Source organism: Phaenicophaeus curvirostris, chromosome 16, assembly GCF_032191515.1.
Source record: "Phaenicophaeus curvirostris isolate KB17595 chromosome 16, BPBGC_Pcur_1.0, whole genome shotgun sequence".
In the NCBI taxonomy this organism is placed as follows: domain Eukaryota; kingdom Metazoa; phylum Chordata; class Aves; order Cuculiformes; family Cuculidae; genus Phaenicophaeus; species Phaenicophaeus curvirostris.
The window spans coordinates 772,429-798,503 of NC_091407.1; the positions used below are offsets into that span (position 1 = coordinate 772,429).

The 26,075-nt window shown below is 39.5% G+C and overlaps 1 protein-coding gene across 1 annotated transcript in view; it reads right to left on the minus strand.

The window, feature by feature from the left end:
* The window catches only part of SHISA9 (shisa family member 9), a 167,017-nt gene extending 146,560 nt beyond the window's left edge, over positions 1 to 20,457 (minus strand). The window contains exons 1-2 of the mRNA XM_069870367.1: positions 19,910 to 20,457; positions 12,632 to 12,759 (exon numbers count right to left, since the gene is read on the minus strand). Of these exons, the coding sequence (XP_069726468.1) occupies positions 12,632 to 12,759; positions 19,910 to 20,433 (652 nt within the window). The 5' untranslated portion in view covers positions 20,434 to 20,457. The remainder of the gene's footprint in view (positions 1 to 12,631; positions 12,760 to 19,909) is intronic.
* Positions 20,458 to 26,075: the final 5,618 nt, after the last annotated feature.

Below are 26,075 nucleotides of genomic sequence, written 5' to 3' on the forward strand. Positions count from 1 at the left end.
CTTCTGCAAACCTTTCTTCAATATGAAGCACAAAGATAATCTGATGCTCAGAGGCACTCAGCTCGCATGCAGTCAGACTGAAAAAAAGCTCAGGTTTGCTTTGTGTGGACACAGCCCCAGCCAGAAGGCCTCACCGGTTTTTACGTGGAGGGGGTGCCAGGAACTGTTTCAGTGCAAGAGAAGCATGTGCCTGTTTTAGTCCCGTGTATGCTGGAAGAAAACACACCATGTCTTAATCAGAGGGAATGACAGATTTAGGAGCTGTCACTAATGTCAATCCACAAGACAGAGCAAGCAGTCTGCAAACCGCTTACAATTATCTCCCACAGGTCACAGCCTCTGAAATCTGTGGCTGTAAGTTACTATGAGAATATTTCAAAAGGACTCTTCAAATGACAAAGTATTGATCGTGACACGCTGACTGCCAGCCAGGATTCATTTGTGCCTGTGATGTTGGACTATGACATTCATATGTTCTAGTCTTAATTTACCGGGATGATAATTAAGATAAAATTATTCCTCTTCTGCTAATTCCTTCAAAGCTGAAAAGACTTGTCACTAATGATATGAAAAAAGTACTCTTAAAATTGCTAGCTCATGCTCACCAACCTCCAGCATGCACTGATTTTAAACTCTAAATAGGCTACAGATATGTACGTGGAGAAAGTAAATCCTCTTCTACAAACATAGATTTCACACAGGGAAATATGCACTTCGGACTTCTCCCTTTGTAATCTGCTAGTTAGCCTCAGATTGCTTAACACCAGTGGATTTCCATCCTCGAAGCTGCGCATTATCTTCTTTCCCAAGAGTGTTGCAAGTCATAGTGGAGGATTAATGCTGCTTTTGAACTGCATTAATGATTGTGTGGATTTTTCAGTTGGAAGCTTCTAGCATACACTTAATATCATGTAAAGTAGAAATAAGACTAATTAGCAATTAATAATTCATCTGCCAAGTTTTGAGCTCATATTTTCATCTATGATCTGATCTTCTGACATGTCCTGACTTCCTTGAGACCTTCTTATAAAATTATTTTAAAACTATAAACCAGGCATCATCTTGATAGATAACTTCTTTGATCCCTGGGGAAGAGGATGCGCCATAGATTATTCTAGCCTTGTTTTCTTGTTTTTCTGGCATTTCCAACCTTTGACTAGATCTCCCTATTTGATCATTACAAACTCTCCGTGCAGCATCTCAATACATATTTGATTTATGGATCCAAATTTTGTGCTAACAATGCCCTGTAGTGTTTTATTGTTCTCAGTAAATAACTCTAGATTTATTGTTCTTAAAAGAGAACAAGGCTAAATGTAATTTTTTTGTCTAGCTATCTGTAAGTCCCTCTAGTAACTTTTAACCCATTTGCCCCTTCTGGTCTTATTGAGATCCCAAGGATGAGATGTTTCTACAGCTGTTAGGAAAACAAATGGCTGAATAGAGACGAAAGACTGAAGTACAAACTCTATATTTGTTTGCTTGGTTTGTTCTGTTTGCTGACCTGTCAGTACACTTTTACCAGAATGGATAACTCTGAATGGATAACTCTGAAAAAGCCAGAGCATATTATTCTTTGTCTATCCAAAATCAAGAAGCACAAGAGGAACTTGAGGTACTGCGTATGGTTATTGAGATGCAGAGGGGTCGGAGTGGAGGGGCACAATCCTTCCTGTTCCTGATGAACAGACATAAGAGGTGGTAAAGAGGAAAAGGGAACACTAGTGTTATTCCAGTGGACAATTTCTTCATCCATGTCTCCATATTTGTAGAAGGAGTGGAAAAGGTGTCATCTGGGAAATAAGGTGTAGCTTGCAAATACATATTTCAAAGCAGATTTTCTCAAGTAAATGTTAATGGCTCCAAAATATTAGATTATGACAGTGCGAGATCATCATATTATAAAGCATGTCATTTGTATGCACTTGAGAAGAACCCTGCAGCACTGGTTGTTTTTTTCTCGATTGTAATTTGCTTACTCTGAGAGGAAATAAGCCTAATCTATTTGCATGCAGTTCTTTAGACCGCTCTACAAGAGGTGTAGGATCACAGTCAGAAAAAGAATTAGTGAGTTAGGTAATTTTTAGATGGGCACATTAACACTTAGCCCAGCCCCCAGCAGGAACTGCTGAGAGGGTGTTGCACAGCAACTCCTTCAGGCCCTCAGATCTATGAAAGAAAGAGCAAAAATATATAAATCACCATCAGCTTCCTTAGTTTAACTCCTGAATGAGAATTATGCTGAAAGGACTACTTTTCCTTTTTGGAAGCTGTTTATAAAATACTGTTGGTAGACCTCATTGTTTTTAACACAGGAATGCTCAAGAATTCATCTATTCATTTGCTCCCAAATGACACAAGTGTATTGTTTTACACAGGCCAAACTCACCTGGCCAGGCTAGCAGACCAGTCAGCCTGTTCTTGGCCAAATAACCCCTTGCAAACATGCTGACTTAGATGCCTCCATACTCGGAAGGGTTTCAGTGAAACAAATCTCCCCTGTGCTCAGTGCTTTACTCGTGTAAGGTTCCAGAGAAATTTTAGACCATTTCTATAAAGTGAAAGCTGCCACCTGCAATTCTATTTTGTGCCAGCGTTCAGCGGTTGAGAATCCAGTATCCGCACGAGCCCTCCATACTAGGGCTGTTCTCCATACTAGGGGTGACAGCGGTTGTTCAGCCACAACCACTGTGCTGCCAAAGGGAAGGAATGTGGAAGAAAAGCACAAAAGATTCCTGTGTGCCAAAGCAACAGACACTTTCCTCATTTGCAGGCCCCCTGACTTTCCTGAAATCAGAACAAAAATGGAAAGTACATGTAGCTGGAAAAACTTCTAGCCCCCGTGGCTTCTCAAAACATTTTTCAGGTGGATTTAATTTGGTGAATTATTTGGTAGTTTTCACTGCACTTCCCCTAACTAAATTTTATTACTCTTGGCAGTGAACATGGCTTTTTCCTTCTCCAACACTGAATTCTCTAAGCTGTGTGATATTTTTTTGTGAAGCCATAAGATAAACTTCCTGCATATCCCTTTAACTCTCTCCTTATTTAAGATAATTAACAAAAACATAATTCCCCTTAATAAGATATGTGTGTGAGGTGTAGTGCCCCTGCATAAAATCCTTGAGCCGTTAAAGACAGTGAATGCTTTACTGTGACTTTTGACCAGTCGAAATTTCATCTAATTGGCTTACTCTGGCCATTACTGTAAGCATTGTCAAAATCCCCTTTTGTTGCAGGGCTCACAGACTGTGCCTCCCCGCACTTCTGAATCACAGCTGCTGCCATTTGGTAATTTACGGCTGAAGGGATTATAGTTAATCTTCAGTGCCCCATTGATAAGATGAAATGCCAGCAGACATTTCCCATACCCTTCCACGTATGGTATTCTTTCAAATGTTGTCCAGGATGGCTGACCACAGACCTTCTAAACCAACAACAACTACCGTCATCAAACAGTATTTGTGGTTACAGAGGACCAGCTTGTTACAGGCAGCAGAGGAGACAGCAGTGGGAAGCACAGTGTGTAGTGTGCTTGGAGAATATGTCAAGAGAAAACAATAAACCAGTTCAAAAATGATAAGGAATGAACAGGTTAGACCTGGAGGAGCAACTCTGTCTGCATGGCTGGACGTTTTTTCCTGGCTGGTGCTGTGGCGTGTAAAAGGCAAACTAACACAGTGGGAACAAACTTGCCAGGGTAAACACCAGATCTGTGTGTGAGACACTTAGCTGATGGTGGACACTTCCAGCAATTGCTAACTGCAATAATGTCCAAGTTTTCTCATGCACACGCTCTTTGGTGTACGTGTGTGCGTGTATAAGCATCTATTTGTCAAGTGGGCATTTCCTTTAATTAGTAAGAAGTGACAACTAGTAAGAAAAGACAATTGGATTATTTTGGATTACGTTACAAATTCACTGTGGATTCAGAAGTATATGTGCAGCCTTAAGCTTGCATGCATAGGCATGTTTCTTAAACATATCAGTTAAAAACAAAAATATGTTACTGAAGGTTTTTTAATAGGTCTTTAAATGTGGTAACTAAAATGTAAAGACTAAGTTTATTAGTGTACATACCTAAGAAAACATTAAAATCAACGTTGTAATCATGCAGGAATGATTATTGATGTAATTTTGTATCATGATTTCAAAGATTTTTTCCAACTATGTTTTCTATTATGAAAATCAACAACAAAGCTATTTCATAAATACTAAACACACTCAGTTCCCTTCTTGACTTTCCCTTATGATAATAAAACTGGAATCAGAGCCTATGTGTACATTTCAGGGAAAGTTAGGGTATAAAGCAGAGAACATACAACAAAAGTACTGAAAATCATTTATGATTGAAACTGTAGATTGAAATTTGTGAAGATATCTCTCACTGAGTAGCATATCACAATTGCCTTGTAATGCTGGGATGTGTATTCATAAGCTTTTTAATGTGTGCAGCCAACCTCTTCAACTAAATTTTGTAACCACTGTACTGATTCTGCTTGGCAAAGTTGGTATGACTGATTAAAAAGTGAAGAGGGAAGTAATTTTACAGAATGTTAGATTTCTGATAAGTGTATTTTAACATCTAAAAGGTAATATCAAAGTTTCACACAGCCAGAGTAATGAAAATGCATATTTTTAGCTTGGATATGTCGGTTTGCGATAGTTAATGCTTGCACCTGAACACGAGCACAGAAACTGATATATTAAAGAATTTATGTTTTTATAATGTTTTACAAATTTATGATTTTTGAGACAAAATATGAGAGTGGGAAATTAATGGATGATTAAACTGTAAGTCGACAGTTAAAAAGATATTGTTTTGCCCTGGAAAAGGCAAGTGTAGTTGGTCTGTGTGACAGTGTTGGCAAACCAGCAGTGAAAGCAAAAGGTGCTTTTTGTTTGCCTTTAAGTGAGGTAACTCATTGCATATTGAAAACAAACAAACAAAAGGTATCTCAGTATCTACCCTGTTCATTTTAAGGTGCTAAAATCTGGCAGAATAGAATCCGAAACAGGTGGTGTTGCTGGGTTTTTTTCAAAATATGATTCCTGCTGGTTTGGCACTGTTTCCTATACTAGTTTTTGACATCAAGAATCCCAGTGACATGACTGATTGCAACAGGCATGAAACACTGATGATTGATCTTGCTGACAGTCGTGGTTAATAGTGGGAATATTTTGCACCAGAAGTTATTTAACATTGAGAATACTATTACGCAATGTGCCTGCCAAGAGACCAAATACAATTTTAGATATTAAATTGAGTAGTATGTTGTTGGAATAGCACCTCATTAATGAAATTCAATAAGTAAAACTTAGATTGGAAAGTGCCAAAACAGTAGAGGATGCTTGTGCTTTTAAGCCTCGCTTTTGTTTTCAAGTGAGTATTTGAGGACAGGGCATGTTAATGTCTAACAACAAACACCTGTGGAACTAAACTCTTAAATAATTATATTGATAGTATGAAAGTAAAAGTGGAATCATAAGGGAAACACATAATGGTTTTCCAAAGCCAAACCACATTTAGATGTTGACATTTTCATCTTGTAGAGGGTAAATACATCCCTGGGTTATTGAGCAACATTTCAAAGTACTTTAGTCTGCACCCCAATGACAGCAAAGTGAGTCTCATCTTTTACGTGCTTTTCAAGTCTGCTGTTGCGTGACTCAAAGCTGCCTATGTAATAGTCTAGAACAGCAGTGCTGTCTTCTGTCATGACAATAACTTTTATTTAATTAAATAATCATTCAGCTTTTTAAACTACATTATAAAGTGTAAAAATATATTTTAAGTAATCTATATTACGATAATGTTAATTATTGCTGCTAAAGGATAATGTCAGTGATTAACTGTATTTCTCCCAAATACATTTTGCATTGATGAATATTTTTATTAACATATGTCAAATTTATCTGAGTTAAAAGCTGACTAGAAGTAAATCACAGGATGCAAGACGGTAATCTAATCTAATTGTTCTTATTGTAAAAAAATGAAAAAGAATGAGCAAAAACGTCAATTGTTCAGTCCCAGTGGAAATGGTTATATGGAGCAGAGCTTATGAAGACTTGCCCGATATAGTTCAAAACATATCCCACTGACTAAAATTGCAGGTGGGATGCAGAACATTCTCATGATTTCCAATAAAATTTTATCCAGCCAGAAATATTTTAGAATAAAGAAGAGACCCACTGAACACACATAATGATGTTAGGATCAGAGTTTTATTTGATAAAACTTTGATATTAGATATAAAATTGATATTTTATTTGAACCTGACCCCCAGGATGCAGTCTTTCAGTTCCTGTTCATGTAAAATTTTGTGTTTACAATTTGGTTTATCTTTTTTCTTTTTTTTTTTCATTTGCCAGACTATGTCAATCCAAAAGGCATAGAATTAATTGTATGGTAGGAACATTGCTAGGGTTCTGATATATTACACTCGGTGAAGACAGGTGTAGTTATTAATTATAGCTATTGTGTATTATAGCTATTAATGTTTTCAAAGTCATCCTCTTTTCTAAAAAAAATAATTGACGAAATATACAACAGTCAATGGCAATTGAGATATTTAATTTCCTTTACTTTTTGTCTTTTCTAAACTAAATCAGAAGCTCTCATTCTCAGGTTGTAATTACCTTCCTTGAAAATATTTATTGGTGTTTCAAGAAGTTTCATAGTATCTTCTCCTACGTGAGCATCGTGCATCTGAATTAAAATCTGAATGTAAATGAGAAGCATTTTTTATATTAATGATTGTGAGGCTAAACACACATTCAGAATTGATTAAGCATCACTGTCTTACAGTGCCTGACTGAGTTGCAAGATAAATGCATCTTCAGACTCTTAGTTTATATGGGAAATTTTGTTTCCAGCATGGAAACTTTAGAGGTCTGGTATGTATTGCTATAGCAGTGATTATATTAACAAAAATTCTGTCATCAATTTGCTAATGCTTTGAGGTTGTACTGGTAGCGTAATTTCAGATGAAGTCAGTATCTAGAAATTAATTTAAAGTGGTTTAAAAAGTAATGTCAAGATAGCTATAACAAAGCACCTTGCAGCTTTTAACCTCGAACAGAAATGATATTTTAAAAATACAGTCTTAATTTTGACATGGCTGGTGATGGTAGTGTGGGCTTTTTCTTGGATGATCAGCTTCGTAAAGCATATAATTTACATGTGGAATTTGTCCTCATTGTTGTGTATTACGATGAAAATATAGTAAGCAGCCCTCTCACAGGGTTACCTGAAGTCTACTAGCTTTTAGCTCAGGGTTTTAATCTAAATTATCAGATTTTTGAAATAGTGTTAAGATGCTTCCTGGATGGATCCTAGGAAACCCAGTAAAATGGGGCTTTGAATTCTGCCAGTGAAACAAATTCCCAACACTTTCCAACTACAGTCCCTTGCCTCTGTCATAGTGCTGTAGTTCCTTGTGAAATAAAGACCTCCTCCGATTAAACTAGCCATTTTATTCTCCCCCATTCTTCACTGTACCAGAGCACTCCATCAGCAGTACTTCTTCACTTCTCTTTCTACCACTGTGCTAAAACTTCTTAGCTGAAAACTTATTAGTGTTGTCCATCTTTTCACTCACAAAATGTGGCTGGAGCCCTGTCTGACTGTGCTTTGTCCCTCTAAGTGTGGAGGTGAACAGCCGAGTAAAGTTTATGGAGAATCTAGTCCAGTTCCTCGGGGCTAGACCTGTCCCTATAGCCAGGCCAGAAAAAAGCATTTTACGCTAATCAAGCAATCTAGATACCAGTGAGGCCAAACATAGAGTTATTTTCTCAGTCCTTTGGATTTTGCAGCCCTCTGGCTGAACAAGGTTTTCGGTAGAGCTTAAAGGCCCCTGTAACCAGGAGAGTATAGTTAGAGTAATAACTGCACATTCTCAATGACTACTTCAGTATTATGCAATTCATTGTTACCGTGTAAGTAAATTAGTTACCATGTTTTATATATTTCAAGAGCTTTGCACTTGAAAGAATAGTACTTCTCTTGAATAAAAGTGTCTCACTATGCCCTTATGCTTATTTCCAATGAGCAACAGTAGGAAATACATTTAGGCAACGTGGTACAATTAATCATCTGATATAAACATGTTTATGTATGTCAAACAAAAATAAGTTTGTCAAAGGCCACTGTATTCAATGACAACAACAAAACCCATGTTTACTAGGGATGAAAGGGAGTGCAAAAAAATCTTGCGAATTCTAACTGTATTTTCAGTGTCGGTGACAGTTTCTCTCACTGGAAAACAGAGGCTGAGCTTCTATTTACAGAAGTGGGTGAAAGCACAGGAATATGCAATACAGAGCGCTTATTCAAATATGCAAGGACTTCAAAAGATGCCCTCCTATTTGAATGCTTACTGTCTGAACACAGAAACAAAGAAATAACAAAAGTTAACTTATCATAAGGCACCAGTCACGGAAATGTTTAAGCTTTGTTTTCAGCATTAGCTTTTGTAGTCAGTAAATATCCAGGACAACTGACAATCAAATGCAGAAGCAAACACATTATTCCCTTGCATATATTTAAGAAGAGAAAGACTCATTTTAATCACATTTCCTGCAAATCCTTGGCCAGTATTAAAATTGGCCATTTGATACAGCGCAACATTTCCTTCTTGAGTGCTGTGTTTACAATTCACTTCTTTTTTTTTAATGTTAGATTCAAAAGGAAGAAATAATCCATGTGTGTCATGCTAACTAAAAGCTAGCATTTTTCATCTTAAAACCTCCATAAACTAGAGTTTGATTTCCCTGTAGTTACCTTTATCTTGGGAGTCTGCCTAAATGCTTTAAATATACTAGTGCAAGGCTCAGTGTTATTGAGGAGAGAGTAACGGAGCTTTTACTGATCATTAGGAAAAGTGACTATGGGTAGCATTGACTTAATGTTTCATTCTGCTGTCGTAGATTATGAATTAGAAATAACAGCAGTAATCACATTTCAGAAATGAGGGTGTAGCTACAAAGCCTCCTAATTCCCACAGCACTGGTGTTATAACTCAGCAAGTTCAAAAAGTTGCTTACTTCTAACACGATAAGTGGAAAGAAAAAAGAAAAAGAAAAACAAAAAAAAAACAAAAAGAAAATAAGAAAACATTGAGTGGTGCTGTTTCCTTAAGATTCATGAAGAATAAAAGAACTCAAATTCTGCAGGACATTTTGCCTTTATGTTTTTAACATTACTTTTAGATGTTCCTCTTTCTTTACTTTTATTCTATTTAACATTCCATGTTTTAAAACTTGAATGCTGTGACTCTTGGTAGATACCTGCTGCTCGTTTAACAACCATTAGGGACAAAATAGCTTTCACTGAAAAGCATCTAGGTAGTCTGGATTCGCATGGGAAAAAAAAAAAAAAACAGCAAACTGTGTTTTTCCAGAACCTCCAGTTTGGCTGTTCTTGTCTGAATGTCAGAAAGGGAGGGACAAGAAACTGAATAAACAGCAAGACACCCTTGGCCTTCTTTTGGACTGCTGGTTTTGGCAAATAGCTGTGCTAGCTGTAGGAAACTTAGAAAAATCTTTGTCCTCTGATAACAAATGGTCCAGAAACAAAACCACACTCATTTTCAGTGTCGGAAATCATGCCAAGTTTGTCATTTTGACAGAGCTTCCCTTCATAAAACACTTCCAGAATGGCTGGGCAGCGTAAGCAAAATGTTTTCAAGGGGGCAGAAGGAGCAAATGTAGATTCAAATTGGAACATTTTTAATAATGTTTGGCCTTTAATACTTTGCCTGGAGTATTCTGAAAGCCACACTATGGAAAGGGTACATAATGCCTAAGAAATTCCTTCTGCCCTCTTCATATCTATGGACCGAAGTGCGTCAGTCTCAAATTTTTAAGTCTCATTTCGAGATGGCTTCTAGACAGAAAGTGGTAACTTAGAAATGAAAAATTAAAAATACACATCCAAGCAGTCTGATGCTAGAATTTTCATTTTCTTATATAAGTAAAGATCTGAAACAGAATTTCTGTGAAAGCTGTAATTCACTCTGGCTTATTTGCTTGTAAAACTATTTAAAAAAAATTCTGACACTTTTCCAGCTCTAGTAGTAGATAATGCTGCACTGCCAAAGATTCTCTAAGTAATGTCAACTCTTGCAGTGTTTCAGAACTCCACTGTAGAAGTTCAAATTGCTAAGATACTAGACTTCAAAAATTTTTCTGAATAATTTTGCTTTATAAAGATTTTTCCTGCACCATAAATGCCTGTGCTCTCAACAGACTTTAATAATTGATAATGTTCTGGCTAATTCTGTGAGGTCCTCTAGTCATGTTTAGGTGAGTCTGTGAGGGAATATAATGGAAGCAAATATCAAGTAATAATCTACTTGCTATGAAGTATCTGTATATAATATGGGTTACAGAATGGCTTGAGTAATTTCACTATTTGAAGGTCTGCATTGAACAGTCTGAAATTATTGACTTAATCCATAAAGTTGATTAAAGACTGAAAGAGTTACCATTGCAGCTGCTTGCTTCTGAGGTTTCCATTGTGCCTGACCTGCCAGTGAAGCAGTCTTGTGGCTGCCTCTGTTCATCACCCAGCAGAATAAGATAGCTCCAAAGTAGCAGTAGAGCTTCTATATTCTAAATTGCAGTGGCGCACGAGCTGTTTCACGTATAATTCTTCCATCTGTGACAAGGGCCAAATTCTGAGGCAGAGGTGGTAAGGGTGCCTGGGGTCGTCATAAGCCAAGATCATCAAGTACTATTAAATGGTTGGGGCTTTTTTCTTACTTGATTCAGTAACTGTGTGGCTTTAAGTTGCATTTGTATGCAAGAGTTTATACAAGCAAAGCTCAATTCTGAATTCAAATACAAGAAACAATGAGTTTAAAGAGCTGCTGTGTTATGTTATACATTGTGGCATATGAGGAGTTTTAAGCAAAATATCTCAGTGTGGTGGTGATGAAAACCTAGATACAATCAATGCAGTAAGAATCTCTCTACTTTCTGGCTCCTTCATTAACTGGGATTCTGAATAAACGTACTACATATGAGAGAAAACAAGGATTGTACTGTAACTCCATTAACATTTGGCAGGTCTCTTCGTGAAAACACGGCCAAAGGAAGGATCAGAGAAGAACAAAGAGCTAATAAACCGAGCAGAGATAGATACAGCACTTATCCTCCTTAAAGCTTCAAAAGTTCACCATCTCAGCCCCAGGGGCCTAGAGCACCTTTGATTGAGAGAGTATAAGTTCCCCTCCAGAACTAGTGTGTTTTTATACACTTGGGAACGTAATGCTGCAGGATGAACAAACCTCCCCCTCTGCAGTGTAGAACTGCACAGGACCAGGTGGAAGTACTTTGCTGGAGAGCAGTGCAGATAGATTAGGTGTCACACTTCTCTATATGTGGTATCTTTATTAAAGGTCACAGCTTTAATTCTCTCCTATTACTCTGTAACTATGCACGTAACAAATCACAGTCAGCCTCTACAACAAAACCAAGTATCAGGATTTCCTGCAGTATATGAATCTGCCCTTTCCCCTAAAGAAGGCAGTAAAATCTCACAATAACTGCACAATGCATTCTAAATAACTCATTCTTTGTCCAAATATAAGCCATTTTTCTGCTTTCTCTAGTTACAAAAAGATAAGGAAAAGACTAGTGCATATACCTTAAATGTTTCAAAATCCAAATACCAATGTAGTAGAAGTAAAATGCATATTTACATTGATCTACAGCACAGAATAAAGCCATCCACTGCATAACAATCTACAACTTCCTGAATGATACCCTTTTCTTTTATAAATACATGGAACTTGCATTTGTAAATACATTATGTATGATTTGTACGTATGTATACTTAGATATTTAATATCTCAATGAATATAAAATACATAAATATATATGCAATCTAAAATAGCAATGGGACTGTTCATCGCAAAAGGAAAATGTATCTGAGAGATCTGTACTAATATAAGATTGAAAAATAAGTTGCCTATGACATCAGAACCATACTTCCTCTGAAGCTCCAAGGTGCACTTTTTCCTTGCCTTCAATGATATAAGTATTTAATAGCAGATAGAGAATAAAAACACTATTTAAAACTTAAAATAATAATCTTCCTCTCACCTTTCCCTTATAGAGGAAAAACCAAAAACCTAGAAAATGAAAACCACATACAACTTCATGCTCTCCAGGAAGGTATCTAACTATTTTACTAGTGGAGATGATATGACAGCCTAATGAGACCGCTTTCTCATTGGATGTTCGAGCCCTATGAAACATCTTGTTAAGTCTCACTGTAAGCTTAACTACTTGTATTTTGATATAATTTAACATAGAATAAGGCGTAGCTTGGTGAGCTGAACAGAACCACCAGGTAGGAGGCAAAGATACAAATCCAATATTAGTCAACTAAGACAGCTAATTAAAAATAAATACAGCTAATTTTTCTCTTCAAAATGGCTTTCCTTCCGTGTTTTACAATTTGAACTAGGAAATCTTAAATATTTCTAATTCTGAAATAAAGACTATTTCTAATTTGCAAGAACCCATGTACTGTTGATCCTCATTTGACATCCAGCAATATTTGTTTCATAATGCTTATTTCAGTGCCAGTGTTCCAGATATTGATAGGTATAATGCAACTTACGTAAATTATTTGCAGGAGGTCTTGTCTCCATGTTTTCATAGTGTTGCACATGTACTACAATGTTGAGATCTCTTTCCATATGATCTGTTGTACAAGGACCTTGAGGTCGCATAACATCAGCAAGAGCCCTGAAAACCAAGCAAAATCAAAATGAACCTGTTGCAAAATCTGTAAGGCATTACCAATACATTCCAAATTTCTTTTGCTCTGAGGTGCAGTCAGTCAAAATTTCTGCTGGAGGAACCAGCCCCGTTCACTGCAAAATCAGGGAATCAGATTCATTGTGAGGCTTTGCACCTGAGGCTCTTTTTAGGTTGTCTTACTGTGCTAGCAGTAATACACAGAAACACATTCACTTCTTTATCTGTCTTGGCTTTGCAGGAACATAATTTAAGCTTGTTGAGACTTGCAGAGTTCTGCCGTTGCATGTGCTCAGTGACACTGCTGTCTTGGTTAAGCTGAGCATCTCAGCACCTCGCCCCTGTCTGTAGCTTTCACAAAGTAGTTATCGTCACACTACATTACCAGCAGGGCCTGTCAAAGTAAATTCTCACATGTGCATTTTCACAAAGTGAAAACACAACACAGTGGTCATGGCCATTTTCCTTCAAAAATGTCACCTAAGTGGAAAGGTCACCTGATTATCATGTAGAAATCCAGTAGGCTTAATACTCTTCATCATGAGGGATTTAAGCTTTTCTCATCCAGAAAGGGAGATGAAAAATGTCTTTTCTAACTTCTGTGAGTGCCTTAGTCATTAAGATGGAGCAAAGCTTGCACAGAAACACTCCTTGCTCCTTTGAAACCAATTCAGAAACAGGATGAAAGCTTTACGGTAGCGAAGAGGGAGAAGGCAAAAGAATTCCTAACAGTTAGGCCAGGCTGAACCTGATGCTTGTTGCGGACTTTTCCTGCAGAGCTGCAGGCAGTAACTGTATCTGAAGGAGAGAAATTCATCTCGCTCTGGTGTGGTTCCCCAGGGCTGCTTTCACTGCCTGGCGTGCAGTGTCCATCCTTAGGCGTACAGGAGAGTGCACACTCCTGTACCAGCCTTGTGGATTCAGAGTTAGTGACTGACTTAAGTTTCAAGCTCTGAAACTCTCGGCATGGCAACATCTAACTCTGATTGTGAGTCTGGGCTATGGAGTTTTAGCCCTTAGGCATATGCCATATAGCTGCCTGCTCAACTGCTCTGCCATGCAAAATAACTGACCCACCTGCCGAAGCTGCTGCTCTGGTCCAAGGAAAGCTATGGGCTGTGTTACTGGTGTCTTCAGGATTCAATGCAAGTCTTTTCTATTCAGGTCAATGCATCACTTGACCATTATTTGCATCCTTTTTGTTTTACTAGTTTCAATTTTTAGGCCCCTTGAGCTATTTTTTTTAAGGGAATGCATGTGTTTTCTGGGCACCGTGCCCAGTTTAGTTTAATTTTCTGCAAAATTATATACTGTGTCCCAGATACTGCATCAAGACTAGTTTATAAACTAATAAATAAATAAAAATAAGCACATTCACTGGTGAAAGCCCTGGCAAGTGCCATCTAGCTCCTCTGCTGTACTTCTGTGACATGATGATTTCTTGATCAGTAAGCACTGTACTTTTAAATATTAAAAAGTAACTTAATTTGAGTTACAGACAGAGAGGAATCCTGAGCTAGATCTTGCTTTGGTAAACAGCTGAAGGATACTGATGTTTCATGGTGTGTAGGGCTAGCATTATGTTATTAAAACATTAATTACAGTTACAGTCAACACCTTACCAAATACTCTGTTGAAACTGTAAAGGTCAGAAGACAGTAACCAAATGATTAATGGTATCAGAGCAATGCTCCCGTTTGAGACAATGCTTATACAGCAGAAGTATCAGAGCTGGCCTATATAGCAGAATAATAAAAACTGAGTAGAACAGAACTCACAAAGGTATGTAGAAAATTATGCAAAAGAAAATCATTATATTGCAAAACATAGTTTCAAATACCAAAACAACTAATGTCTAGTCAACTTATGCAAATATATCTCTATACAAAGGAAATTATTAACATCAAAATTAATTCTAATTGCAGCTGAAGGTGGACAGATGTCTGGGAAGGGAAGAAAAGCAAATGAAAGTTTCTAACTTTAATGTGGGAGTTAAATCTGTAAGATCTCATGATACATGAATTAGTATTTTCCAACTTTGTGAGGGGGAATTTTCAGAAATGCTTTCCTCGTTGCTCTTAATCTGATGGTAAATACTGTTCACTGCACACGCTGAATAACACCCCGTATGATGGTAGATTACCTGCCACCTGTCTGTGAAAATACCAACTAAATTTTCTTCCATTTTAGGGTGGCTTTTTTTCAAAGGGGTTTTAAGGAATTAGCTGTCTAACTCTCACTATATTAAGAAAAAAGGAACTACTCACCATCAAGTTCTATTTTTAACCACACAGCACCTATTGTTTACTGTGTTAGCCAAAGTTGTGCAATTTTCTCACGACAGAATAGCTCGTGTAACAAAGACCTTGTCCTTATCTGCCATTGATGTCAGGGAGAGTTAAAAATGTGTGGTAGCTGGTTTCACTGAAGTACAAAGGAAATGCTGTACCCACATTTTGTTCTTTTAGGGATTTGCCCAGTGAAATGGGTAAAGGCAAGTTCATGTGCCAGTATGTAACAGAATCCTTGAACAGATGTTCTACTTAGAAAAATTCCACACAGGCGAACAGACGGTTAGACCTTCGTGCATTTGTCTCACCTGAATGTTGTCATACAGATGTTATTCATTGTCTGAAGGTTAGAGTGGGTCCCATTGAAAAATTGTATATATGTAGTTGGTCTTTATCTACACCGTCACCATATTCAATGTTTTTTTAAGGAAATGCAAAGTACAAGATACCCTCCTCATCAGGTACCGATATCAAATAAGGTCCTGTGTATTGATATTGATTGCAGTAGTACAGAAGTGGAGAAATGTTACCTGTGTAGGAGTTTATGGCCCAGAACTACTCAGGTATCACGAAACTTCAGCATTTCTCTCGCTAGAAGATTTTTCTCTTTGGGTATGTAATACTATTTTGGGGTGTTATAAAGCATGTGGAGCTAGGCATTTCCCTTCTAGATACAAGCTTGGAGAAGGTGAAACACAGGTTATTTCTTGAAAGATCACTTGTCAGATTTTGCCGTTGAAACCCATAAGGGAAATATTTTCACGCCTAGGATTCATGATTTTGGCAAGTCAGACTGGTTTTGGCCCCAAGAAAAGGCCTTTTGAATGATCAACAAAAGCCTTAGCTTGTGAACTCAGCACATATTGTGAAGGGAGAGAAGAGCTCAGATGGCTCACAGTATTTGGAAGGCTACTGACGTACTGTCAGGGGCAGTGCTTCAAAAACCACAAGCTATAGCACTGAGCATGATGGTAAATATTGTCCTTTCAGTTTTGGTTTGTTTGTACATTCTCTGCAAGGATTAGGCAGGAATGCAAAGGTGTGCTTCTATTTACAGAAGAATGTCCTCCAAAAAAACAGAAGTAAAGCTTTTCCCTTTTCTACCCATTTTCAAGAGAGGATTCTCCACTTTAACTGCTGGAGCCTGGAAGTCCCGTTGGTGTGTCTTAAGCAGCAAGAACATGCTGTCCTCATGTGCCTAACAGAGGCTCTTGGTCTGCGTCAGGAGGCAGATCGATTCTGATTCCTTTTAGGCATAATACTGCCACATTCTTTGCCTTCCTCCTATCTGGTAGCTTACCCCATCCTGTTCCCTCATTCTCTTAGAAGGCAGGAAGGTAAAGGAAGAGATACTCTGTTTGGCTATGACTGTTACTGCTTGGACACTGTAGCTGAAAGGAATATTTATCTCCTTTTAATGTCGGGTAACAAATTTAAACACTAGAAGAATTATATAAACCAAACATTATCATATGATGTCTAAAGCGAAATATGCCGTGTAGAATTAATACTGTACTCCCCTCTCCATTTTCATCTTCCCGGTTTACAGTCCCATACCAACAGTGAAAGTGTTTTACTGAAAAGCAGTGTTCTAACAAGAAAGAAAATGTCAACAGTGCCACATTTGGCCGTTTTTCTCAAAACAAAAGGAAATAACAAGCTCTCTAGAAAAGGACAAATTTTGATTCTTTTTTCCTAAAAGGACTCGCTGATAAAGATTTTTTCCCATGGATTGTTTTCACTAAATAAATACATTTCCCCAGTGCTTTTTCATTGTCAAATATTTCAGGAAAATTTAGTGAAATTAATGGAGTGTTCCTGGTTTGTTTTGGAATAGCAGTAAACAAAATGTAATGAAAGGTGAGCATGTAGAAACTAAGGTTGCCAAACCTGTGAAGTTCCCTTTATTACCATGGTACCACTTCTACGCACACCCCTGTCTTACTTCAACAGTAGATCTACTGACTGCAAGATGAAAGAATGCAAGGAATGCATGTGTGGCACAGTTTTACTTCCCATTTATAAGTCACTGTTCTTATTTCATGTGGCAGCCCTCTCTTCACATCTTTAAATATTTTTAGTAAATAAGAAATGGAAATGTATCATTTACACCAGTTGTATTCTGCTCACTTTTTAAAAAAATCAGCCCTCGTGCCAAAGATCAGTTTACATTATGCATCGTTGTTTTTGATAAGCAGCACCTTCCCTTCCATAGGTGAATTTGTTCATAGCAGTGAAGCAGATTCCAGTGTTTCATGTAGCCATTGGCTGGGGAAGGGAAAGGAGACAAGCTTAACTAAGGAAACAGATGACAAATCAGCCTCCATGTGTTTCTTGCTGCCAGCCAAAATGGAGTAACACTTAGTACTTCTGGTCTGGCCTACCAAACACACACCGTGCACTACAGTTCTGCTTATTAATAAGATTCAGTGTAGAAAAAAATGTAAGTGTTCTTTCTGGGTTTGTTTTTTTTGATATTATAGTGCTGAGTGTTATAAAAGAAGGGGAATATTAATATGTTACAAATTATTTTAATTGTTGGTATTATTAACTCTTTAAGTAGATAAATTATTTATTTCTTAAGCATTGCAGCCTGTGGTTTTGGGGACATTAGAAGTGTAAAATTACTTAGGATGGGATATTTTAGTTAAACAGACATCTGAGGACAAAGAGGTTACTTCAATTCTTCACTTACTGAACAGATTTTTAGATTGCCGAAGGGATTTACAAATCTAATTCCTTTTCAAATTAGTGGTGAGCCCACCCCACAGCTGTAAGAGAAGAGAACTTTTTTTTTTAAAAAAAAAAAAAGCTATAGCGATGCTTTTTCAGAACATGACTAGCTATTATGTGTACTGAGTGGGTGACTGGTTTTCCATGTGATCATGACTTTCTAAGTTTCTGTATAATCCTGACTTGAACATTTTTGTGGCAAGAAAAGCACAAGGTCTCAGACACAGTTAAGTAATCAGGGTAACAGATGACCTCTTCAGAGAACCTCTTCAGAGAACCTAATCTTTATGCATACATGACTGAAGGATTTCAGAATGATTTTCCAATCCTCTATAATTCTATTTCCATAAACAAAGACAGAATATCCTTTCAGAATACTTCACACCTGTACTTTAGATAGCAAATATTGCTACTAGTAGAAGTAGGTCCTATTTAAACCATGTATAAATAGGGGTGGCTACAACTTCACTCTGTCCTGGTTTCTGCAAGTGTTACGAGCCCTGCTTTTTGCCTGCATGGAGACACTACAGAAAAAGGCTGGAGCAAGAGAAAGCTTTTTTCAGACAAGCTCTGTAGTTCAAGAGTAAGATTTATAAAAGAAATTGAGACCCATATATTCTTTTTGTCAATTTAGTAACTGAGAATATTCAAAATGTCTAAAGGATTATTATACAATGCTCAACAAAAAGACATCTTTGCAGAAGTATCACTGACACACAATGTTAAATTGACTAAAATTTCTGCAGTGTCCTCAGTAGTAAAAGCATACCCATATCAGCCAGTTTATAAATAGCAAATAATTGCTAGTGAACCAGGGGTGCATTTACAGGAGCATTTTTTGGCTTTGTTCATTTCAGGGTAAGCTGTTAATCAAAAAGTCATGCAGAAACTTCAGTAAAAAATAAAGACTCCAGCTGCCGAGTTGATCTCTTGGACTGCCTTTCAAAGGATGACACTTCATCTAAGCTTTTAAGATTGTGAACTACACCTTTACCAGTCAAGGCAGAAGGAAGCTTTCTCCACACTGCGTGTCCAGTAGAAGGTATCCTTTTATTAATAATTGCATTTCATCACTGAAGTTGCCCAGTCTGCTGGAATCTATATAGACTCTTTAATGGAGTTGTTTGAGTTTTTTAATGCCTTTCCCCCATCTGCTTTACTTTCATATGCCTGGGATTAGCATAAAGAATCAGACAGACTGCAAACTTGACAAATGTGTTATGCCTTGATTTTGAACTGCTGTGACAATCTAGGTTTGGAATATGTTGTTAAAGCCATTGGGCTCTGTCCCGAGTTGCCCACCTGCCTCTCCACCACTAGGCAGCCAGTGTCTGGAGCAGACGCAGCATGCCTGACTCTGGGTGGGAGAAGTTCTCTTTGATATAACTCAGCCATCACACCGTGGATACAGAGAATAACACGCATATGTTGATGAGACAGGAGTCTTTCATATTGCGTTTTTTACCTCTCAACAGTAACCGAAAAAAAGGTAAAGAAATTCTCCAGTAGCTTTTCGGTTTTGCGTCTCACTCTTCCCTTCCACCCCGGCTCATTTTCACAGCTTAGAAATGTTACAAATAGCTCACACACTTGCAAGGGTTGGGGGAGTAGGGAAGGTCCTGCCAAAACCATTTTGCAGCTGGAGAGGGAGGGTGAGATGACATTTGTTTACATCCTTCTGTTGAGAAGTAAAAACATTTTCCAAGCTTTGAAACAGTTGGAAGAGAGAACCCACCAGGCTTTCTATAATTCAGTGTTGCTGGTTTCAGTAATTTTTTGTTCTCTTATTCATGCACAGTATATCCGGGAACACTTGCTGGATCTTGTTGGGGAGAAGGTCAGGCACTGCAGATAAAAATGGACTATTGTCTGTGCAGGCTGCACGATTATTTCTAGTCTTCCTCAACATTTATGCATTTTGATAACCTGGGCTTGGGGAACCACAGGAGCTCTGCTTTCCAAAGTTGGTCTCTCTTGGTTGCCTTGCAGGGGAACGCAGCCTGCCTGGCAGGAGCCGTTTGTTTAGCAGGAACACATGGACTCCTCTCTCCCCCTTACAGGCGAGGGGGAAGGTCTGGAGGAAGGAGACCCTGCTGCCTGCCGCTGAGCCTTACCTGGACATGTGCTCCCGCTGGGGTCTGTGCGCCTTCTCCAGCCCCAGTTTGGTGAAGATCCCCACCAGCACCATGACTGCCACAACCCCGCAGATGATGTAGACAATGAGGTTAGTTTTATCCCTGGTAGGATCGTGCAGAGGGTCGTCTATGCGGGAAGGAGGCTTCCCGGTGTTCATCCACAGCGGCGTCTCGTAGTTGGTGCAGGTGCTTTGATCCAGCCTCGTCTTCTTGAACTTGCAGCAAAACCTGAAGCCACAAGTGCCGCAGCAGAAGATGAACTCCCCCGAGCTGCAGTTGAAGGGGGGGTCCCACTGCCCCATCACGTCGAAGTAGCCCCTGCAGAAGTCCGGGGTGGGAGGCGGCTCGGAGGGGTCCAGCTGCTCCCCGAGCCCGGAGCGGTTTCCTCCCGCGAGCACCACGAAGCTCCCCAGCTGCTGCCCGGCTTTCTCCTGAGCCCGACACACCAGCGTGAGGAGGTCCGCCACCAGGTACCCGAGGAGCAGCCGGACGAAGCCCTCCATGGTGCCTCCGAGCGCGGGCTCCGAGCCGCCGGGAGCCGCGCGGCGCCGGGGGCCGCACATACAGCGCTCGGAGCGGGGCCGCGCAGCCCGCGCCGTCAGCACCGCGGACAGCGCCGCGCGCAGCCCCTGGGGGGGCCGGGCAGCGCCCGCTCCGGCAGCGCAGCGAGCGGCGCGCGCGGCACTTGTGGAGCGGAGCGCGCGGGGGGGCGCGCGGGGGGCGCGCGGGGGCGGGGAGGAGGGAGGGGGGGAGGGAGGGAGGGAGCCGCCCCGCTCCCGCCGCCGGCGCGGCCCGCGCCGCCCCGACAGCCCCGCACGGGGACCCAGGGGAGCGGGGGCGCCGCCTCGGGCCCTCCCCGCGCCCCAGCCCCGCGGGGCTCGCCCGCCGGGGCCCGCGGGCGCCGTGGTGGCTCTGGCCGCCCCCTGCCCGCGCGGCGTCCGGGGGAGAACCTCGCTGTGGGGTCAGTCCGGCCGGCGCCGGAGCGCGCGGAGGGGCTGCGGGTGGCTTGCGAGGCACGGAATTAGAATAACTTCCCGCAGACAGCCAACTGACCTGAGAAAGAGTTTTTAATGATTCGCTCCCCATCCCTGTTATTTAAGTTCCCGTCTCGTGTCTCTGGGCTCGGCAGTAACCTGCGGAGTCGCGGCCGCGTTACCCTGAGGGCTGTGCTGCCGCCAAACGTGGGGAACCAGCCCGCGGCGCTGCGGTTTGGCCGCGGGCTCGTGCCCGGAGCCGCCTCCCTGCGCGGCCTTGGGGCGCCGCGAGGGCCCCCGACCCGCCTCTTCCCGCGCTTCGGGAACTTCAGCCAACTCCGTTTGGAGTCCAGCACTGAATAAACTGGACGGTGACAAAGAGGACGAAGCAGACGTTTGGAATCGGAGAGGGCCGTAGTTAGCTGGCTGTGAGCCTTCGCCTTCTCTCAAAAATAGACTCCTAAGTACAGTGATGCTCCCGCATCATCGCTGAAGAGATGATACGGTTAAGCCTTGTGTCTTTGTCCAGGAGGTAGGTTAGAAAAGCCCTTTATTTCTCAGCAGAGAAAAACAATTGGTCCCAGCCAAAACCAGCCTTTTGGGTTTTAATATTTAATTCTTAAAACCTCCACCTCATCAACATCTCCTTTCAAGTCTCCTCTGAAATCATATCATTCCTCCCTTGAGTATATTCTTCTCTGCTATTATTTATTATTTAACACTTTGTGATGCAGTTTGTGCTGAAAACGCTGCACAAAGTGAATCTGTTCCATACTTATAATTGCATCTAGAGACACGGAAGATCCAGTCCTGTCAGGCGCTTAAGATTATGCAAGTTTCCCTGTTGATCTGACTGCTAAAAAGCTTCTTAAATATTTTGCATGATTAGTGCTATACATGTGCAGAAATAATAATATAAAAAATGTGTATTTTATGGGCTGTTAATCCTGCCTAACTACGGTACAAGTTTCTTGTTTTGCTGAGTTCCTGGTGTTTTCCTTAATAATTCCCCTGTAGCAAAAACATCCAAAGGATTTATGCTAGAATTTAACATTTTCAGGACTCAGGGCCATGCAGTCAGAATCTGGCCCTAAGTGGCATGTGCTTGGAAGGAAAGCCCAGAACTAGGGAATACAGGAGCATGGTTATAGCTTCTTGAAAAAAAAAATGTTTTCTGTGGCACCATAAAACTGTGGATCAGACCCACAGAACCCATAAATCACATTACCCTAATTGATCATATACTACTCTTTTTGTTACGCTGTCTGTGCCTGTTAGTTGTATTAGCATTGAGTCTATTTGATTTTATTATTTTAACTGTACCGTTAGTTAAACTCTAAAAATGAGCTAGAGTTGTTGTAGACTAGGGCACGAATGCTTTTTATTAGGTCTGCAGCAGTTTCAATGGCTTCATGGTATGTAGTTGTAAGTCAACACCTGCACAGTCAGAATTTAAAACCATTAAGTATAATAATGGAAACAAGAAGACTAGTTGAGAGAAATGAGTATTACACACAGTACTGAGGCATACCTTGGCCCTCTATGTGATTTTATAAAGATTTCTCAATGAAGTTAGTCATTAAACTTCTAATTTATTTCAGATGTCTTTATCAAGTGGAGGAGCACAAAGGATTTCCCAGTTTAGCACCATCATCTTCCACTTTCCAGACCTGTCTCTTTGACATTGCTTTAAGGTAAGTAATGCTTACTTACTTTTCTACAGTTTTATCCCATAAGGAGTGCATTTGGCCTCTGAAATAATTGAGAAGATGAATGTTTCAACTATAGCCTAGAGAATTGTCTTTACTCAAGGGTATATCAATTTAGTTAAGTGAAATACTTACTTTTAGGCACAGAAATAAAATTAAGTTTTCCTATTATATTTTCATTTGATTTCTTTCATGTGTTTTCATTGAGACTTTCACGTGTGGATCAATCAATGGAAATGCTTGTTCAACTTTAAGCTAGAAAGTAGGCTCTTTTTTTTTTTTTTCTGGTCAATCCTGTAGCAGTGTGTAGATAGTCATGTCTCAGTGGAAGTCATATAAATATATACACACTCGTATTCTATACACATATGTGTGCATTATAAACGTTCAGATCTGTGTTTAATTGTATATACTTTTAGAACCAATTCTTGCAATGTTTTTAATGTAAATAAGAGAGTTTGAAAAGGTGTAAAATCAGGAATGTTAATGAGTTAACTTGACTGTTGAGGTGGCAATAAATCTGAAGACTATAGAACAATTATCATATTCCAATTCTATATTTCTTTTTTTGTTAAGAATAACAAAGTAGATGCAACCTCTGAGTATTTCCCAGAGGCTGATTACCTGCTAGAGAGAATAGTCCTTTGCTGAGCACTCAGTCAGTAGGGTTTCCTAGCCAATTATTAATACCCGAGAAATGCCATTTAGCTCAACCCTTATTATTAACAGACATTCCAGAGCTGTGAAAATCTGTCAAAAAAGCAGGCCTGATCTCATGCAGTATTGATATGAAAGGTATTTTGTGATAAGAAATGTCACGTGGAATCTGGAATGAAGCAGTCAATGACTGTTTCCATGATAGTTATTTCATACTGTAATGGGGTGTTTGGATGCATATATATAAAAGGCATTGCAACTGAAAAACAAAAGAGGTGATGATTCTACGATAGGAGGCAAAGAGGCAACATGTCTGCAACCAGTAGCCTTTAAAAGTACAGTTAAATGTTAGAAGACATCTGCTGTGGAGCCATAAGGTACTTTGAGACATGAAAGAAATACCATGGCAGATATGAGTTGAAGCAGCAAGATGTGTTTAACAAGGAGGCTACAAGTGACATGAGATTTATAGATACTGGAAACGGTCCCTTGGTTTGTAAATATTGTAAACAGCCCTAAATGAGACAACACAGAATTTTGATTTGAACACCTCTATGTTCTTGAATCAGCATCCGTCAGACACCCCCATTTGCTTCTACTGAGTTTTGTCATTCTTCTGTGAGGAGTATTCTTTCCCATAGGCATTAAGCTTGCTGGGTGGTTAAAATGCACTTGATTCTAGACCTTTCTTTTAGTTACACAGCTAACACTTCATAAACCTTTGTTCTTTTACCCAATAACTGCAATCATCAGCATCGTATCAGTACAGCAATGTGTGAAATCCCAGCCTGCAGTGTGTTGACACTAAATATACTTCTCCTTTTACAATTATTGAGTACACAAGCTTTAACTTTCCTCTTTTCATTAAAAAAGATGCACATACAGACTGGGCAGAGAGAGCTTGTTCTTATTATTTCATTAATTCTTAGCAATTTTAACTATAACATCTTAAAAACATTGAGCATATTTAGTTATTGTCATATTTGCGCATCGCAAAATGATTACCATCAAGAGATCTTAATGAGCCAGGAGGGGCTTCATGAATGAAAAACCATGAGAGACTTGTTTTCACAGCTCACTGAGGAGGAAGATAATTTATTGCAATTCTACAATGTAGAAACTACCTTTAGCACCTAATATTTTTCTCATCAGTCTTCTTGTAAAGCCAGAACGGTAGGTGTTTTATGGGTTGGGATCAAGGCAGGCATTCACATTTGGAGTGGACTTAATGAAATCCTGAGAGTTCTTGTAGCTTCAGTTTCATTCAAAAGAAATTAAGAAAAATTCAGATATATTTAGAAGGTAAAAGGAGTACTTGCAAATCTACGAGAGGAAGCACGTGTGTACTGCAAACATATTCAGTATACAGCAGTGGGAAAAAAGTACCAAAATGTCTAAAGCAGCTTTTAGCAGCATAGCTGAAAAAATGAATTGTGCCCTCAGGTTTGCCTGTTGCACAGCTGTTTCTCTGATTCTGAACAAGGAAAACTGCCAGTCAGTTTCTCTCTGGCAAAAATGATGTTACTTTTGAATTGTAGCAGTATTGCAAGTAGCTGTGAACGCAGTATGTTTCTGCTTGTTATAAATTAGGCTGACATGGAATATAGTTCTGGAGTGATTGGCCAGGTGTCTGAGAATTACTGCTACTGACAAAGAAGGCTCTGCAGATCATTCCAAACTTGTGCCAACAAAATCTTTGTGTCTTGTTAACAACAGAAAAAATAGAAGGCTACAGAGGATCAAAAAAAAAATGGAACTGCTTTTGTATCTTTCCAACTGAAAACCCAACCACCTTTGTTCCCATGAGTTCAGCTTTTCAAGGCAGAGAGGAAGCCTTTCTGAGCAGACCTAAAATAGCATTAAAAATTTCAAGGTTAAAGTCAGTATAATAGGCGGTGTGCTGTGTGTGAGCAGAGAGAAGCTGTGCTTAGACGTAGAGGTGTATGACTGGTGTATGTTAGAACAGCTGAGGAGCTGATCTAACCAATATCTCTTCCAAAAACTCCTCAGCAACTGAGATTAAGAGGTAGACAAGTTTTAGTCTAGAAGGTGCACTCTCCACGTCTGCAACATCCACGGATGTAAGCCAGAATAGGAAGAAGTCACATTAGTGAGTCAGTTATAGCCTGTCAGTTTTAGCACTATTAACCCTCAAGGGCTATAGAAGTGGGCTGTGAACCTCAAAAATTAGGAACTTGCTCTTCACAGAAATGTAAAGTTATCCTGTTAATTAACTAACAACAGATTTTAGCCACCATGTCTTTTGCACGTCTTCCAAAAAATACTGTCAGGCAACCAAAATCAAAAGTTCGTACTGAAATTAGACCTTCTTAGTGTTCTTCCCTGAGAATTAGCTTTTATGATGTCTCTGCATATCATTGTCACAACATGCCCGTCCAAGGCTTGATTGTAACTTACATATACTAATACGTAGAAGTAGGAACTTTTGGATTTACAAAGAAGAAATTTCTCTGACAGTTCCATTTTTAAAGGATGCTAACCATTAAAAGATGCTCAGGATTTTAAAAGGGTCTAACATCCCAAGATGGATTAAATAAGAGGTACTGAGAAAGTAATAATGGTCTGAGTTCTCTGATACTTTTTTGACTATTTTACGCTGCAGTTTTCTGGCTATCAGATTCACTTATGTGATTACCATGTCTGGCCAAGAGTGTCAGGTGTGGTTGCCAGAGGTTAAATACCCACAGGCCAACTCAGTATCTACTAAATTCAGCATCTGCCTTTCCACTGATCTAAAATGGAACCTGCATTGGGTGATTTTGTTCAAGAGATGCTGAATAATCA